Here is a 14,398-nt window from a genome sequence, read left to right as displayed (position 1 = left end):
CCCCCAGCCTCCTTCTATGGGAGACACTTTCCTTCTTGCTCTTTCTCTCTCTCTCTTTTTTTTTTTTTTTGGCGTGTGTGTGCATTATGGTTCGCAATACAGGTGCTAACAGGTCATGGTGTTTGTTCAGAGCATTCAGTTTTTTTATCATGATGGTAAGACTGGGGTAGCTTTTTAATTGGATGGCCACTTTGGAGTGTGGATGTCACTCCTGAGGGTTGCGGAAGTACAGGAGGTAGGGGAAGGTAGCCCATCCCGACCCCAAGAAAGCCTGGAGATTTCAGTCGCAAAACCCTCATACCCAAATTTTCAGCAGATTATGTCTGGGTGAGATCGGTCCTGAGATGGAGTCATGCCAGGGGCATGGTGGCAATTTTGGATTGTGGAAGCAAGCGGCTGCTGGGGCTCTGCTTGGACAGGCCCCAGGCCAATCCACCCCCCTCCCATTTGCCCCAGTCTGTTCAGCAGTGTGCAGGTCTGAGATGAACTGTGACCTTTGATCTCTTTTGAGATTTATTTGTTGGTCTCTGAAGCAAAGCTGGTAGTAGAGCTTACATGGTGGCACAGGAGTTGGTTCATGACAGTGACTGCCATTGCTTCCAGGAGTATTGGGAAGTCGGTGGAAATAGCCCATCCCAACTCCGAGAAGCCTGGATATTTCAGTCACAAAACCTGCATACCCAAATTTTCAGCAGATTATATCTTGGTGCGGTCCATCCTGAGGTGGTGGGGTCAGGCCAAATGTATGACGGTGATTTTGGATTGTGGAAGCAAGCCGCTGCCGGGGGCTCTGCTTGGGCAGGTCCCAGGCCAGCCCCTCCTCTCCCACTCTGATTTACCCCAGTCTGTTTAGCCATGTGAGGGTCCAAGATTAATTTAGGCTTTTGATCTCTTTCAAGATTTATCTATGGGCCTCTGAAATAAGGCCAATATAAGAGCTTGTATAGCTGAGCCGGAGGTGGTTTATGGGTGTAACATTTGGCCATTTAATTTCTTGGTAAACTTGGCCTCAAGTTGTTGGGGTCCGGCCAAAGGCACAGCAGCAATTTGGGGGTATAAGGAAGCCTGAAGGCAGGATCAGGCTGCTGATGCACTCACCCTGCAGGCACTGTACCCCCTGGGGGCTTATTTTGATACATCCAATAAATATTTTAGAAATGAGTGCTAGTTGTCTTTGGCTTTTTAGAAACCTTATTTTACTTTTTTTAAAAAATATTTTGGAGTTCTCATATTTTCACTTATTAAGTTCTACAATAATGAAGATTGTATTATAAAAAGGAAACGTGTGGTGTATTTGTTGAAAACAGAATACTCAAAAACTAGCTATGATAATCTTTGAATATTCTAGCTATGATATGACAAAATATAAATAATTAAGATAGAAGTGGAAAATGTTTTCTTTCTCCCAGCAAACTGCCTTATAGATCATATCATCTATGCACTATTGAGTAGGTTAACCAAAATATTAAGACAGTATTCATAGTGAACTTAAAATGAGGTATTGTTTGACATTTTGTATTTTGTACCTTGTGTCCTTTAAGTTCTCTTATGCTAAGTAGGTTATTGATAAAGGTGTCATGGGTAAGTGATATAAGTAGATTTTCAAAAAGAAAGTAGAAAAGAAAATATCGTATTGAGAAAGTAGCAAACCTATCATTAAATGTATAAACAGTGCCTAGTATCTCTAGTCTGTTTTGGGATGCTGTCTTGGAGAATTGAATCTACGACTGCATACTTGTACTTTACATTGAGCCTAAGTCTTACTCAACTCTAGTATCTATTATTTTTGAAGTTCAATTGAATCTGTGTGCTTACTCATGACTGCTCTAGAATGTAGTAAAATGGAGTCAGCATGGTTATGACTACTTTAGAAAGTAGAACTTCAGACACTGTAAAATGTTATAATACTTGATCTGTACAGTAATTCCATTATAATTCGTAATGAAATTTTGGAACATTTAGCCCAAAAAAATCATATGAAGGAAAATTTTCTTGGATTTTATTGTAATGTAAATACCTAATAGATAATAAAAACAGAAATTGTGTGTTTCAAAATGAGTGTTAGCCCAAGAATGGCCGAGATTAGTACCAGGAATTTTACTCCATGGCTTGGAGGCCAACCACACATGCGAGGGGAAAAGGGAGCTCAGATAGAGAAGGGAGCACCAAATAAAGGGTGTTGGGAGGATCCTCCCAGGATGGGAAAAGCATGCTGAAAGTAGACTATAGACCAAACATGACTGTCACCCATTGCCTCTTTTGCAAACCACAACACCCAATAAGAGAGAGAGAGAACAAAAGGGAAGGCCCTGCCACAGAGGCGGGGGGGGGGGGGGGGGGATGGAGGGGGGAGGGATACTGGGATCCGTGGTGGTGGGAAATGGGCACTGGTGGAGGGATGGGTATTTGATCATTGTATAATTGAAACCCAAGCACAAAAATTTGTAAGTCTACAAATGTACCTCATGATGTCTCACTAATAAAAATTTTTTAAAAAATGAGTGTTATGTTGACTTAGTGAGCTACTCTTCATTCATTGAGTTTCATAATAATGAAGATTGTAATGTAAAAAGGGGACATATGTGTGATGTATTTGTTGAAAACAGAATGCCCAAAATCTTGCTATGGTAGTCTTTGAATATTCTAGCCATGAAATGACAGAATATAAACAAGTAAGATAGAGGTGGAAATTGTTTCCTTTCTCCTGGCAGTAGTAGGAGTGGATGCAGAACCCCCTGGCTGGACTCACTAAGACCCTGTCCCTTGCTCTCTTCCTCTGCAGTGGGCTCCTGTGGTTCTGGAGGCTCCCTGTGCTCTGCCAGTGGCCGTGTGTGTGTGGGCTCCCCACCTGCACCATGCTTGGGGTCTTCTCCTGGAGCAGAGGCAGCTCCTGGTCTAAGATACATGCCTTATGGTGCTTCCCCCCCCAGCCTTGAGGGGCTCATCACCTTTGAAGCCCCTGAACTGCCAGAGGAGACACTCATGGAGGTAGAGAAGAGATCTTACGATGTGTTAATGTAATGTTGCTGCCAATCGGGGTTCTTGTGCTGATGAAAAAAAACAAAAACAAAATACTGGAGTTTTTCTTTCCATTTTTTTTAAAGTTTCTACATCTTTTTATTTAGGAAAATACATTGACAAGCACTTATATGTATAAATGTTGAATATCAGTAAAGTGGGGTGTAAGGGAAGTGGTCTTGAGAAAAGAGCCAGGGATCACCAGGGTCACCCCAGTGATGATTGGGGGAGGAGGGTCCATGGCCACCCAGTGGCAATCGAGGGCCATCAGGGTGGCTGGCTTAGACACATGATAGGCTGTACCCAAACTGCTCTACTATCTCCTGGTTCTCTGACTGTCATCCTATGGGGTGGGGGCAGGAGGCAGGCATTGGGGGCCATATTTGGCAATGCCCAAGGGGTGCTTGGGGACTTTTCCCAGCTTAGAGTGTGGGGGTTACACCTAGTGGTGCTTGGGGGATCATGTGGTGCGGGGGCTCGGTCTTGGGACTCCAGCATGCAAAATAGGTGCTCAGCCCTTTGTGCCATTTCCCTGGCCCCCTTTTCTTACCCACAAAGAAAGAGAGAAGTTTTATTTTACTTGAAATTTCAAAAATATATTAATAGCCAAAAACAATTCTCAAAACAATACTAATTATAGAATGATATTTATTTATTTATTTATTTAAAGTGGGAGCACAGATCTGGCTGTGCTCAGGGCTTATTCTTGTCCCTAAACTCAGGGCTCATCCCTGGGGTGGTGCTGGGGTCCACATGCAGTGCTGATGGTTGAGTCTAATCTGCTTCTGTTCAGGCATCTTAAGCCCTGCCTCGCTCTCTGGTTCATGGTGTTCATGTTTAGTACATGCTATTGTACCCACCTATACTCCCTTTTCTCAGAAAGAGAAATTCAGAGCTTTAGTGTGAGGAGATACTGTTAGCTGAAAACTCTTCAGAATTTAAGTAGAATTCACTAACCCCCAAGAAGTGTCGTTTTGTGTGCAGAATATCTTGATATCTATTTTGTCTCCATTACACCACAAATATATTGATTTAATCATTCAGAATTTTAGTTTTCTTGTATAAGAACAATGATCTTTTGAGGCTTAATTCTATGTGTATTTGCATGTCTGTACCTAACACGTCTACATTTGATTTCGTTTGTGTTTATTTTTTCACTACTTCTCCAGAATTTAAAGACCTTGGTCTTCTTTGAATCATTCTGATATTTCCAAGAATAGAACACTGTTAGTTTTTATAAAACTTATGACCATGACAGTAACCATAGATCATAAAAACCATAGAAACCAAGACCATAAACAAAAAACAAAAGCCCACAGTTCTTATACAGAAATGTGCGTGCAGCTGTGCCGACCCCAGAGGTCTCTGAGCCCCTCTGTCCTTGCTGCAGCGGGAGCATACGGACACTTTGCGCCACCTGAACGTGATGCTGACCTTCACCGAGTGCGTGCTGGACCTGACAGCCGTGCGGGGCGGGAACCCGGAGTTGTGTGCGTCCGCAGTCTCCCTGTACCAGATTCAGGAGAGTGTGGTCGTGGACCAAATCAGCCAGCTGAGCAAAGACTGGGGGTAGGTGCCTTCGTTCTCATTCAGCTCCAGGTTCTTCATGCTTCCCGTAAACTTGTGTCTGAGGTGAAACCTTGCCATCACTGAAGATCTTATTTCATGATAAAAAAAATTTTTTTTTTTTGCCTTTTTGGGTCATACCCGCCTATACTAAGGGGTTACTCCAGGCTCTATACTCAGGAATTACTCCTGGCAGTACTTGGGGGGATCGTATGGGATGCCAGGGATCGAACCCAAGTCAGCCTTGTGCAAGGCAAATGTACCCACTGTGGGCTGGAGCGATAGCACAGCGGTAGGGCGTTTGCCTTGCACGCGGCCAACATGGCCGACCCGAGTTCGGTTCCTCCCCCCCTCTCGGAGAGCCCGGCAAGCTACCGAGAGCATCTCGCCCACACGGCAGAGCCTGGCAAGCTCCCCGTGACGTATTCGATATGCCAAAACACAGTAACAAGTCTCACCGTGGAGACGTTACTGGGCCCACTCGAGAAAATCGATGAACAACGGGAAGACAGTGACAGTACTATCACTCAGGTCCTCATGATAAAATTTTAAGGGAGTCCAGCCCTTTGAGCTGTCTCCCTACACACCATATACCGCCCCCCCCATGCCACCTTTCTTTTCTTCCTAGTGCTGGGGATGGAGCCCCAGGTAAGACTTGCACTGCATCGTTGGGTCATATTCATCTGCATCTGGGCTGTGGGGAGGTTCAGAGGGATGGAGAGTACCCTGGCATGCATAAGGCCCACGTTTCATCCTCAGCGCCACTTGGGATAGCCCTTGAGACACCCACATACCACCAGGGTGACCTTCACAGCAAGGCCGAGTATCACTGGGACTGAGCTCCAAGTCTCCTGAACTCTGCTTGGAAAGCCCTCACCAGAAAAACTAATTATGCTCTTTTCTTGATGAACTTTATCCGTTGGAAATAGTCGTGCATTAAAGAATATCACAGAGAATAATAACACTTAAAAGGCAACTTCCTTCTTTCCTTCTTTCCCTCCATCCTCACCTCCTCTTTTTTGTTGTTGTTGCACCCAGCAGTGCTCAGTGCTTACTCCTGGTTCTGTGCTCAGGACCACTCCTGGCCGCCTCAGGGGAGAATATGGGATGCTGGGGATTGAGCCTGGGTTTACAGTGGCTTTTACTCACTGTACTCTATGCGCCCTTAAAAGCCTAATTCAGTGGTAAGCTGACATGTAGAAATTCCGGCATGTTGGGTCACAAGATCATTCTGCTTGCTCTTTTCTGGGTACAGTCGCGTGGAGCAGCTGGTGTTGTACATGAAAGCGGCACAGCTGCTGGCAGCATCTCTGCATCTCGCCAAAGCCCAGATCAAGTCCGGTAAACTGAGCCCATCCACGGCTGTGAAACAAGGTATGGGTGAATCAGGACAGCAGGTGACTGCGGGGCTGCTAAAGCTGTCTCTTTCCCAGTACACTGAAAAGTAAAATTTTTTATGAGGAATCAAATATTTTTTGAAAAAATTAATGTACCATAATTTACAGTTGAGTTATAGCTCAACTTATAGTTGGGTTTCAAGCATACAATACTATTAAATATTTGTTTCTTTCTCTGTTTTATTTTTATGGGGAGACCACACCTGGTAGTGCAGGTGTCTCTGTGCTCTGGAAATTCTCCTGGCAGAGCTTGTGGGATAATAATGTGTGACAGGGGCGGAACCTGTCTGGCTTTGTGCACGGCAGGCACCCTCCCCCTGTACCGCCTCTCCAGTCACTGTCACTTCATATCCCTGAGTACTCAAAAAAAGATGCTGCAGGCTTTCTTCCTCCGTTTAAGTGATTTGTGGTGCTTATTCTCTCTTTCTGTCTCTCTCTCAATTTGCTTTTTGGGCAACACCCAGTGGTGTTAGGGGGCTACTCCTATTTTGATGCTACAGGGCTATCCCTGGTGGTGTTTGGGGGAGCTGTGTGGTCACAGGGATCAAGCCCTGATCCCTGTATATGCTGGTCATGTTTAACCCATTTAGCGTTCCCTCTAGTTCATTCATCATTCTCTTTAATAAGCAGGAAAGGTGAATATAATTGTGACTTTATTTTAAGAGAAAAATTAAAATTAATTTATATCTCAACTTTTTTAGTTGTCAAAAATTTGAATGAAAGATATAAATTCTGCATCACCATGTGCAAGAAACTTACAGAAAAGCTGAATCGCTTCTTCTCTGATAAGCAGAGGTTTATTGATGAAATCAACAGTGTAACTGCAGAAAAGCTCATCTACAATTGTGCTGTAGAAATGGTGAGTCTTAAGGTTTAATGCTGCTTGGTGCCAGTGATCTTTAAGAGTATCTGTTAGAATGAAAATTAACTTGTCAACTTTTATTTTTTAGAGAGCCCTAGTGGTGCTGAAATGCAGGACTCACTCCCAGTAGGGCCTGTCAGCTAGGTGGTGCTCGGAACCAGCAGAGTGACCCAGGCAGTACTCAGGGTCCCCAGGGCCACTCCTGCAAGTGGTTGTGACTGTGTGGTCAGGGCTTAGGAGGCAACAGATGTGCGTTCCCCTGAGCTATCTCCTCACTTCTCATGATCTAGCCAGAGGTTCCCAGACTTACTTGGTTTCTGTTCCCTCTTGGCTGGAGCGATAGCACAGCGGGTAGGGCGTTCGCCTTACATGCGGCCAACATGGCCGACCCGAGTTCGATTCCTCCGCCCCTCTCGGAGAGCCCGGCAAGCTACCGAGAGTATTCGATATGCCAGACACAGTAACAACAAAGTCTCCAATGGAGATGTTACTGGGCCCGCTCGAGCAAATCGACGATCAACGGGAGGGCCTTTACTTACTTTACTTTTACTTGTTGGAGCGATAGCATAGCGGTATAGAGTTTGCTTTGCATGCAGCCAGCCCAGCGGAGCCGGGTTCAATTCCTCCGCCCCTCTCAGAGAGCCCGGCAAGCTACTGAGAGTATCTCGCCCTCACGGCAGAGCCTGGCAAGCTACCCATGACGTATTCAATATACCAAACACAGTAACAACAAGTCTCAAAATGGAGACGTTACCGGGCCCACTCAAACAAATCGATGAACAATGGGAGGACAGACAGTGTCCCTTCTCGGAAAAACAAAAACAAACAAACAAAAAAAGCTAGCAGTCGCTTCCCCCTTCCCCTCCCAAAATCTGCCTTAAGAGGACAAAAAGAAACTGTCCCCCACTAGCACCTCAGACTGCTAAAACAGTCTGCCCCACAGATCTGTCCGGGACACTCTGGATTGTCCAGAAGTCCTGGAGTGGGAGTGATATCGCCCACTTTGGGAGATACTGATGTAGATTTTGGTGTTTTTGGTTTGTTTCCGTACAATACTATATGAGGCTTAGGGAATGATGCTGTGCTTTAAAATGCCTTTAAGAGCGTTGTCCAGCGCTTTGACTACCTGCCCAGTCCTTGTTATTCATCCCATTATAAAAGAGTTAATGACATACTAATTTCAAGTTCCAAGTTCTATGATTAACTTTCAGTTATCAAAGAAACATTGAAAGAATTAACAGTAGATGCATATTTTGCATATATAAAAAACATTTTATATATTTTACATATCTGAATATTGTTTGTGATTTGTTTCTATATTTTCTATCATTTAAGAAATTTTGGCTTGATAAAAACACTAGGAAAAAATACTGCTATACTAAAATAGCTAGTGTGCTCAGATTCCACTTGAGTATAGATCAAAGCCAAATCTTCTTTTTCAGTTAACTTGTTATACTTTGGAAATACTAGTTTCTGTTTCCTGGGAAAGAAATTGCACTGAAGTCTAGATGAAGCTAAAAGATTATTAAATAAATAGCTAGTGGGAGAAAATTAACTATTGATCAATTTACTATTTTTAACACATTATCGTAATGGACCTCTTACCCCTAAAATTTGTCCATTTGGGTTAATTTTCTTGCCTTTGAAAGATTTTATAATAAAGACAGTTTTGAAAGATAAACTGTTAGCAAGAGTGACATACATTTATTTGCTCTAAACTATCAACATGAATAGTAGGTATGATATCTCACTCTACTGAATTAAAATGTTACATATATTTTTTGTGGTGCCAGGTGTCAAACCTAGGCCCTCACATACACACATATATGTATATGGGGAAGAGGAGGTGCTCTGAGCCACCCCTGTCAGTGCTCAGGGCTGAGCCTGGCTCCAGTGCTCAGAAGTGAGCCCAGAGAGCCCTTTGCCCAGCAGACAAAATGTGCTGGTGATCCAAACTAGGATAGCCCTCGTGCAAGTCAAGTGCTTTACCTCGTATACAGCCAAAAAATAAATGATATTTTAAAAATAATTCTTGTCAGGAAAAATGTCCTGACAAAAATTATTTAATCCTAGGCAGCAAACGAAAAAGAAAAGGCTCACGTGACGCTCCTTTTTCCTGATAAAGCTATATAACATGAATAAGTTCCCCTTTTTTTCCTAAACTGTCAACACTACTAAAGGTAGTAAATAAAGTAACACCAGTAAACCAACACTTAAATTTAGTTTTGTTCCTTTTCAAGACTTATCATCTGTATCTTATAATTATCACATTATAAACAGTTTTAATTTGTATTTTTAAAAAAATAGCATATTAACAAATTAGGATATTGAGTTAATGAAAGTACTGGCATTTAATGATTCAATCAGTTGGGCAGACTTCTCCTTAGGAAGTCTATGATAATATTTCCATACCTCCTTTTAGAAAGCTCCCACTGTTCCCATTGCCCATGGCCTTGGTCTCACTTCTTTAACACTGTCAAAACTGTCAACTCCTGGAGACTTTTCCTGAATTTCTCTTCCTTCTGCAGTGGGTTGAATGTATCTTATCAGCACTCCTTACCATCTAAGGCTTCACCAATAATGCACACCTCTCAGAGTTAGAGTAGCGTGTTTCAAGGCTTTTGTCTCCCTCTAGACTGTGAGTTTTTTCTCTGTAGATTGCTCAGTGCCTGGCACCAGGAGATGCCCAGTCAGTATCTGCATGAGTCAGTGATTACATCTAAAAATTCTCCAGTTAGGAAAAAAGCTGATGAGTTATTTTAAGATAATGTGGTTAGTTTGTTGTTTAATTATCCACTTTAATGAAATACCAGATGACTTTAATGTGAAAGTATATGTTTAAGCTTTTCATTGAAGCCATCAAAGATTCAGTTTACAAAAATACAGTTTTTGAATTAAATCTATATATAAGAAGGCTATTTTGAACAGTACGTTTATTATGAAACTCCTTAATACTGTTCATCTGAATGTATCTTTAAGTTTTATTTTTACAGTTACATAGGTTGCTTTATTTCATCAAAATTTGTTAACTTTTTAGGTAGATACATTTAAAGCTGTATGAATTTTTCTCTTCTTGGAAAAGTTGAAAACCTTCTGTTTTTTCAACTCCCCAGGTTCAGTCTGCAGCCCTGGATGAGATGTTTCAGCACACGGAAGATACTGTTCACCGCTACCGCAGGGCAGCCCTTCTGTTGGAAGGCCTGACCAAGATCCTTCAGGACCCTGCAGATATTGAAAATGTGCATAAATGTAAGTTGATTTGAAAATAGGGCACTTTGTCTCCTACAGGTATATTAAGAGGGGTCTGGAGTTTAGAATCATACTTCCTGGGTTTGAATCTTGACTTTTCCAACCTTGGGTTAATCACTTTTCTCTAATCCCAGTTTCTTCTCCTGGAATGTGGAGGATGAGGCCAGAGCCATAGTACAGTGGGTAGGGTGCTTGCCTTGCACACTGCTGGCCTGGGTTCAGTTCCCAGCACCCCATGTGGTCGTCCAAGCCCCGCCAGGAGTGATCTCCGAGTTCTGAGCCAGGAGCAATCCCTGAGCACCACCATGTGTGGCCCAGTGCCCCACCCCACCCCACTCCACCCCAAAAAATATGGGGAAACAGTGCCTTCCCTACAGATTTTTGATAATAATAGTTGTAAAGAGTGGAGATAGAATATCAAGATGATAATATTACTAATCAGACACAGTAACATCGATTTTTTGGGGGAGTTGGTGGCCCCCTTAGGGTGCTTATAGTTTTACCACATTCTGAAGAGCCAAAAGGGGATGGTGGTTGTAAAATTATTTAATGAGCATGCTAGCTGTTGAAACCATATATATATTTGTGGAGGTAGGGGAGGTAGGGTGCACACCAGGCACAGTGCTTGGGGGACCATCTGGAGCCAAGAACTGCGACCTCAGAACATCTTCCAGACCTTCAAACTATGTTTTTCACTTAACATGCTAATCTAAATATTACCACTGTGCAGCGCAAAACTAAAAACTCTGCTAAACAGGTAAGAAGAAGAAAAAGTGTTGAGTTTTTAACTTTGACTCAAAGGTAAAACAAAGAGGATGCAGTTAAAGTTACTGATATTTGTCATGTCGTATTGGTTTTGAAAATGTTTTATTAAATTAATTTGTTATTTTATTTCTAGATAAATCTAGTATTGAAAGAAGATTGTCAGCCCTCTGCTACAGCACTTCCTCAGCTATGTGAGCAACAGCAGGTGGTGTCCTAAGGACCACTGGTGCAGTGAGAGATGATTTGGCTGGCAATAGAGGTCATCACCCTGTCGTCAGAAATGGCAGCTTCTTAACTGGTGACTACCAAAGAACAAGCTGTGATTTCAGAAAGGAAAAACAATCCTGAGCTACACACTTGTAGGGAATCTGCCTTACTGGAGAAGTTACCCTTCCCTTTTCTCTTTGTAGAAGCCAAAACAAGAGTTTTCCATTTGACTTCCAGCTTGAACTTGGTATATCTATATGTATCTTAGAACTAGAACTATCAGTGCAGTCGTCATAAGGACAGTTAGAGTGAAGCATATTAAGTGACTCCGCATTCAGATCACCAGAGCAATATGTGAAATTCCACGTTGTTTGTTGAAGGTTAGGAAAAACAAAAATCTATGTCTCAGAAAACAAGACAAAAAAGAACAACAGCAACAAAAAAAATGTATGTCTCATCCAGGCAAATTAACATTTGGGGTAAGTTTGTCTTCACTCTGAGCATACATCCTTAAGCAGCTCAGGAAGAAATAGCTTACGAAGTGAAAGGCCACTCTTGAAAGAAATTGTGAAAGTCTTCAATTTGATCAGATATGAACACATGTTAATCTTCCAGAATCTTTCATGTTGCACTAATTTATTAAAAAAAATGTATTGGATTTTGCGACTTAAAACTAACTGAGGCACAATGGACTTGTTTCAAATATTTTACTTGATTATATACATATATTCTTTCCAAAATTCACATGTAATCTCTAGTGGACTTTTAAATGGTAAAATTTGTGTTTATGTGAATCTTTGTATTTTTTTTAACCTATTCATATATACCTACATATTTTCTCAGTGGTATTTTGAGTTGCTTGTTTGCGTTTGGTTGCATTTTTTTATTGTGCATGCAGAACGTGCATTGATGCCTGTGACCTCTAGGTTTATTAAAGATTAGGTTTATTTGGGCAGTATTAGGGGGAAAAATACCGATCAGGAGATACTCTCAAGAATTTTATTAGAGCCAAAACAAAGTTGGTGATAAAGGCTTGTTCGTGATGTAAAGTTTCTACATGAAAGTGAAAATGAAGTTTGTTTCCTCTTAGGACATGGGCAGCCCTCTCAGCCTGTGGTGTGTTTCCTCAGTCCCGGCGGTTCACCAAATAGCTGGTCATGGAGAATGTGGGCAGTTGTCGTCCCTCCAGAAATAGTTTCTTCACTGGTATACTATTTGATTTCTTTTACTTACCTGCTTGAATACTTGAATAAACCATTCTCCAGTTTTAATTTTTTTAATTTTAATCCTTTTGGATACTAAAATCTGAACTCTGACAAATTACACAAAACTTGTTAACATTGATCTAATTTTAGTGTACTTATAAACACGAACAAAAAGTTTTGCTTTACTTTAATAATATTATGTAATTTTTACCTTATTTATCTGTATGAAATTCCAGCAGTTAATTTGAGCATTTATTTATATGATGTTTGTATTTTTAGGTCTTTAATACAGTGTTTCTACCTCTCATTTGTAACTGCATGCATTATTCTTGAAACTAGGTAAAACTCACCAAATCATTGTGTAATAATAGCTTTTTTATTATTGCCTGTACAGCTGTATATTAAGATAAAAATGAAACTGACACAGTGTTTTTAGGGTGCAGCTAGGTCCATGCTAGATGACCAGGATGGCCAGGTCCTTCCTCAGTTGAGTTTGGAGGCGTGGCCGTTAGCACCCTTTGTCCTAGCCCAGGGATTTTGATTCTTGGTGACTGTCATGCAGGCTGCCAGGAATATAGATTGTGGTGTTGATTCCTACCCTTTCTAGGCAAGGTTTATAAGCACTGTTATTAGTGACGTCTGTTTTTTATAATTTTTTCCCTGCGTTCACAGGGCAGTTTCATTTGAGTTCTCTGTATCTCCCATTTTATCTCAGTTCACTGCAGGAATGAGTTTCTGGGTGCCCTCCTACCCTACGCTTCCCTCCCTACCCTCTCACCTCTAGACAGGATGAGGCAGGTTGCTCACAGTGGGAGTGTGATTGGCCTGAAATCAGGTGACCAGGCACGTGGTTATAACCATACCATACGTTGCGACTCCTACACCCATTCTCCTTTCTCTGTCATAAGCAAGGTCTGTGGTGGATGGTGTGTGTGAAACAGGTCTGACAGCAGAGAATGACAAACTGTAAATTCATGAATTCTGATTATACTTCCATTATCAAGGCCAATTGTTTTAAGAAGTTTTTGCCTTGATTATAGCAATAATAAACAAATGCTTTATGTTTCTGTGAGTATTTTTTAATTTCATATTGTTTGTTTTGTAAAATGGAAATGGACTGTTCCACTTGGTTTGAAAGTTCTTGGGTTGACACCTCTATTCAAGCCATAATCTACCCCATCATTGACCTTATAACTGTTAGTAGAAGAGTGATAGGTGAATTTGCCAATTGCTGACCTGGACTTGATAGTTCCTGTATTAACTTGCTCCTTCTCTCAAGGAATACCAGAGTAGCCTTGGTTTTCCCCTTCCTGGAGGTAAAGAGAGGAACCAGGAGTAGGGATTATGATTAGTGCTGAGTTATCTTAGGACCTCCACAAGGCATTAAGAAGGAGGTAGAACGCAACATAGTGTTCATGAAGCGATTGACTCAAATACTTAAAAAAGGTTCTGAGGTTATAGAAGTGCATAGGCCTTGAGGGACTTCTAATTGGCAGTTTCTGTAAGCAGTGTTAAAATCCTTCTCTTCAATAATTAACAGATTTCTAGTTCTGAAATAAAGCAAGGTTATATTCCTCTGTGAAGATTCCCTATTCACATTTTACTAACACTTGTTTTTGGTTTTTTATATATGGGCCATACCTGTACCTGGTGGTCCTCAGGGGCAACTCTTGAGGGGTTGCTCCTGGCGGTGTCTGGGGGCTTCAGACCTGGACCTCTTGTATGTAAAGCGTGCATCCCAGCTCTTGAAGCTGTCCACTGGTCTCTACTGGAGTATTTACTGTTAGAGTCCTTGATGTCATCCTTCCACTCAAAGTACATCTTAGTACCTGTTTTGAAATGGTCTTGAAGGCAGTTACTTTTGGGTGCTGAACCCTCAAATCTATTGCTATAGAAGCTGTAGGACCTACTCAAACCTCTCCTTTGTCATAATTCTTTTTTTGTTTGTTTGTTTTGTTTTATTTTTGGCCAACCCAGGAGTTATTCATGACTCTGCTCTTAGGAATTAGTTCTGACAGTGCCTGGGGTACCATATGGGGTGCCAGAGATTGAACCCAGGTCTGCCGCATGCAGAACAATCACCCTAACTGCTATATTATCACTCAAGCCCCAGTCTCCTTTGTCATGAC

General features: G+C 41.8%; 1 protein-coding gene across 3 annotated transcripts in view; it reads left to right on the top strand.

Annotated features, from left to right (window-relative positions):
- Window positions 1-13,341, top strand: part of ULK2 (unc-51 like autophagy activating kinase 2) — a 124,230-nt gene extending 110,889 nt beyond the window's left edge. For 2 of the 3 annotated variants that reach the window (XM_056136875.1, XM_056136874.1), the window contains exons 22-27: window positions 2,783-2,988; window positions 4,409-4,587; window positions 5,840-5,958; window positions 6,683-6,840; window positions 9,957-10,092; window positions 10,991-12,026. In XM_056136875.1, coding sequence (XP_055992850.1) covers window positions 2,783-2,988; window positions 4,409-4,587; window positions 5,840-5,958; window positions 6,683-6,840; window positions 9,957-10,092; window positions 10,991-11,052 — 860 coding nt within the window. In that variant the 3' untranslated portion in view covers window positions 11,053-12,026. Of the gene's footprint in view, window positions 1-2,782; window positions 2,989-4,408; window positions 4,588-5,839; window positions 5,959-6,682; window positions 6,841-9,956; window positions 10,093-10,990; window positions 12,027-12,154 lie in introns of those variants that run through there. The other variant, XR_008795380.1, reaches the window with a different exon arrangement.
- The last annotated feature ends 1,057 nt before the right edge of the window (window positions 13,342-14,398 follow it).

This window comes from Sorex fumeus, unplaced genomic scaffold, assembly GCF_029834395.1.
Source record: "Sorex fumeus unplaced genomic scaffold, SorFum_2.1 ptg000122l, whole genome shotgun sequence".
NCBI lineage: Eukaryota > Metazoa > Chordata > Mammalia > Eulipotyphla > Soricidae > Sorex > Sorex fumeus.
The sequence above is the reverse complement of the archived record's forward strand: the minus strand, read 5'-3'. Positions and strand labels throughout refer to the sequence as shown.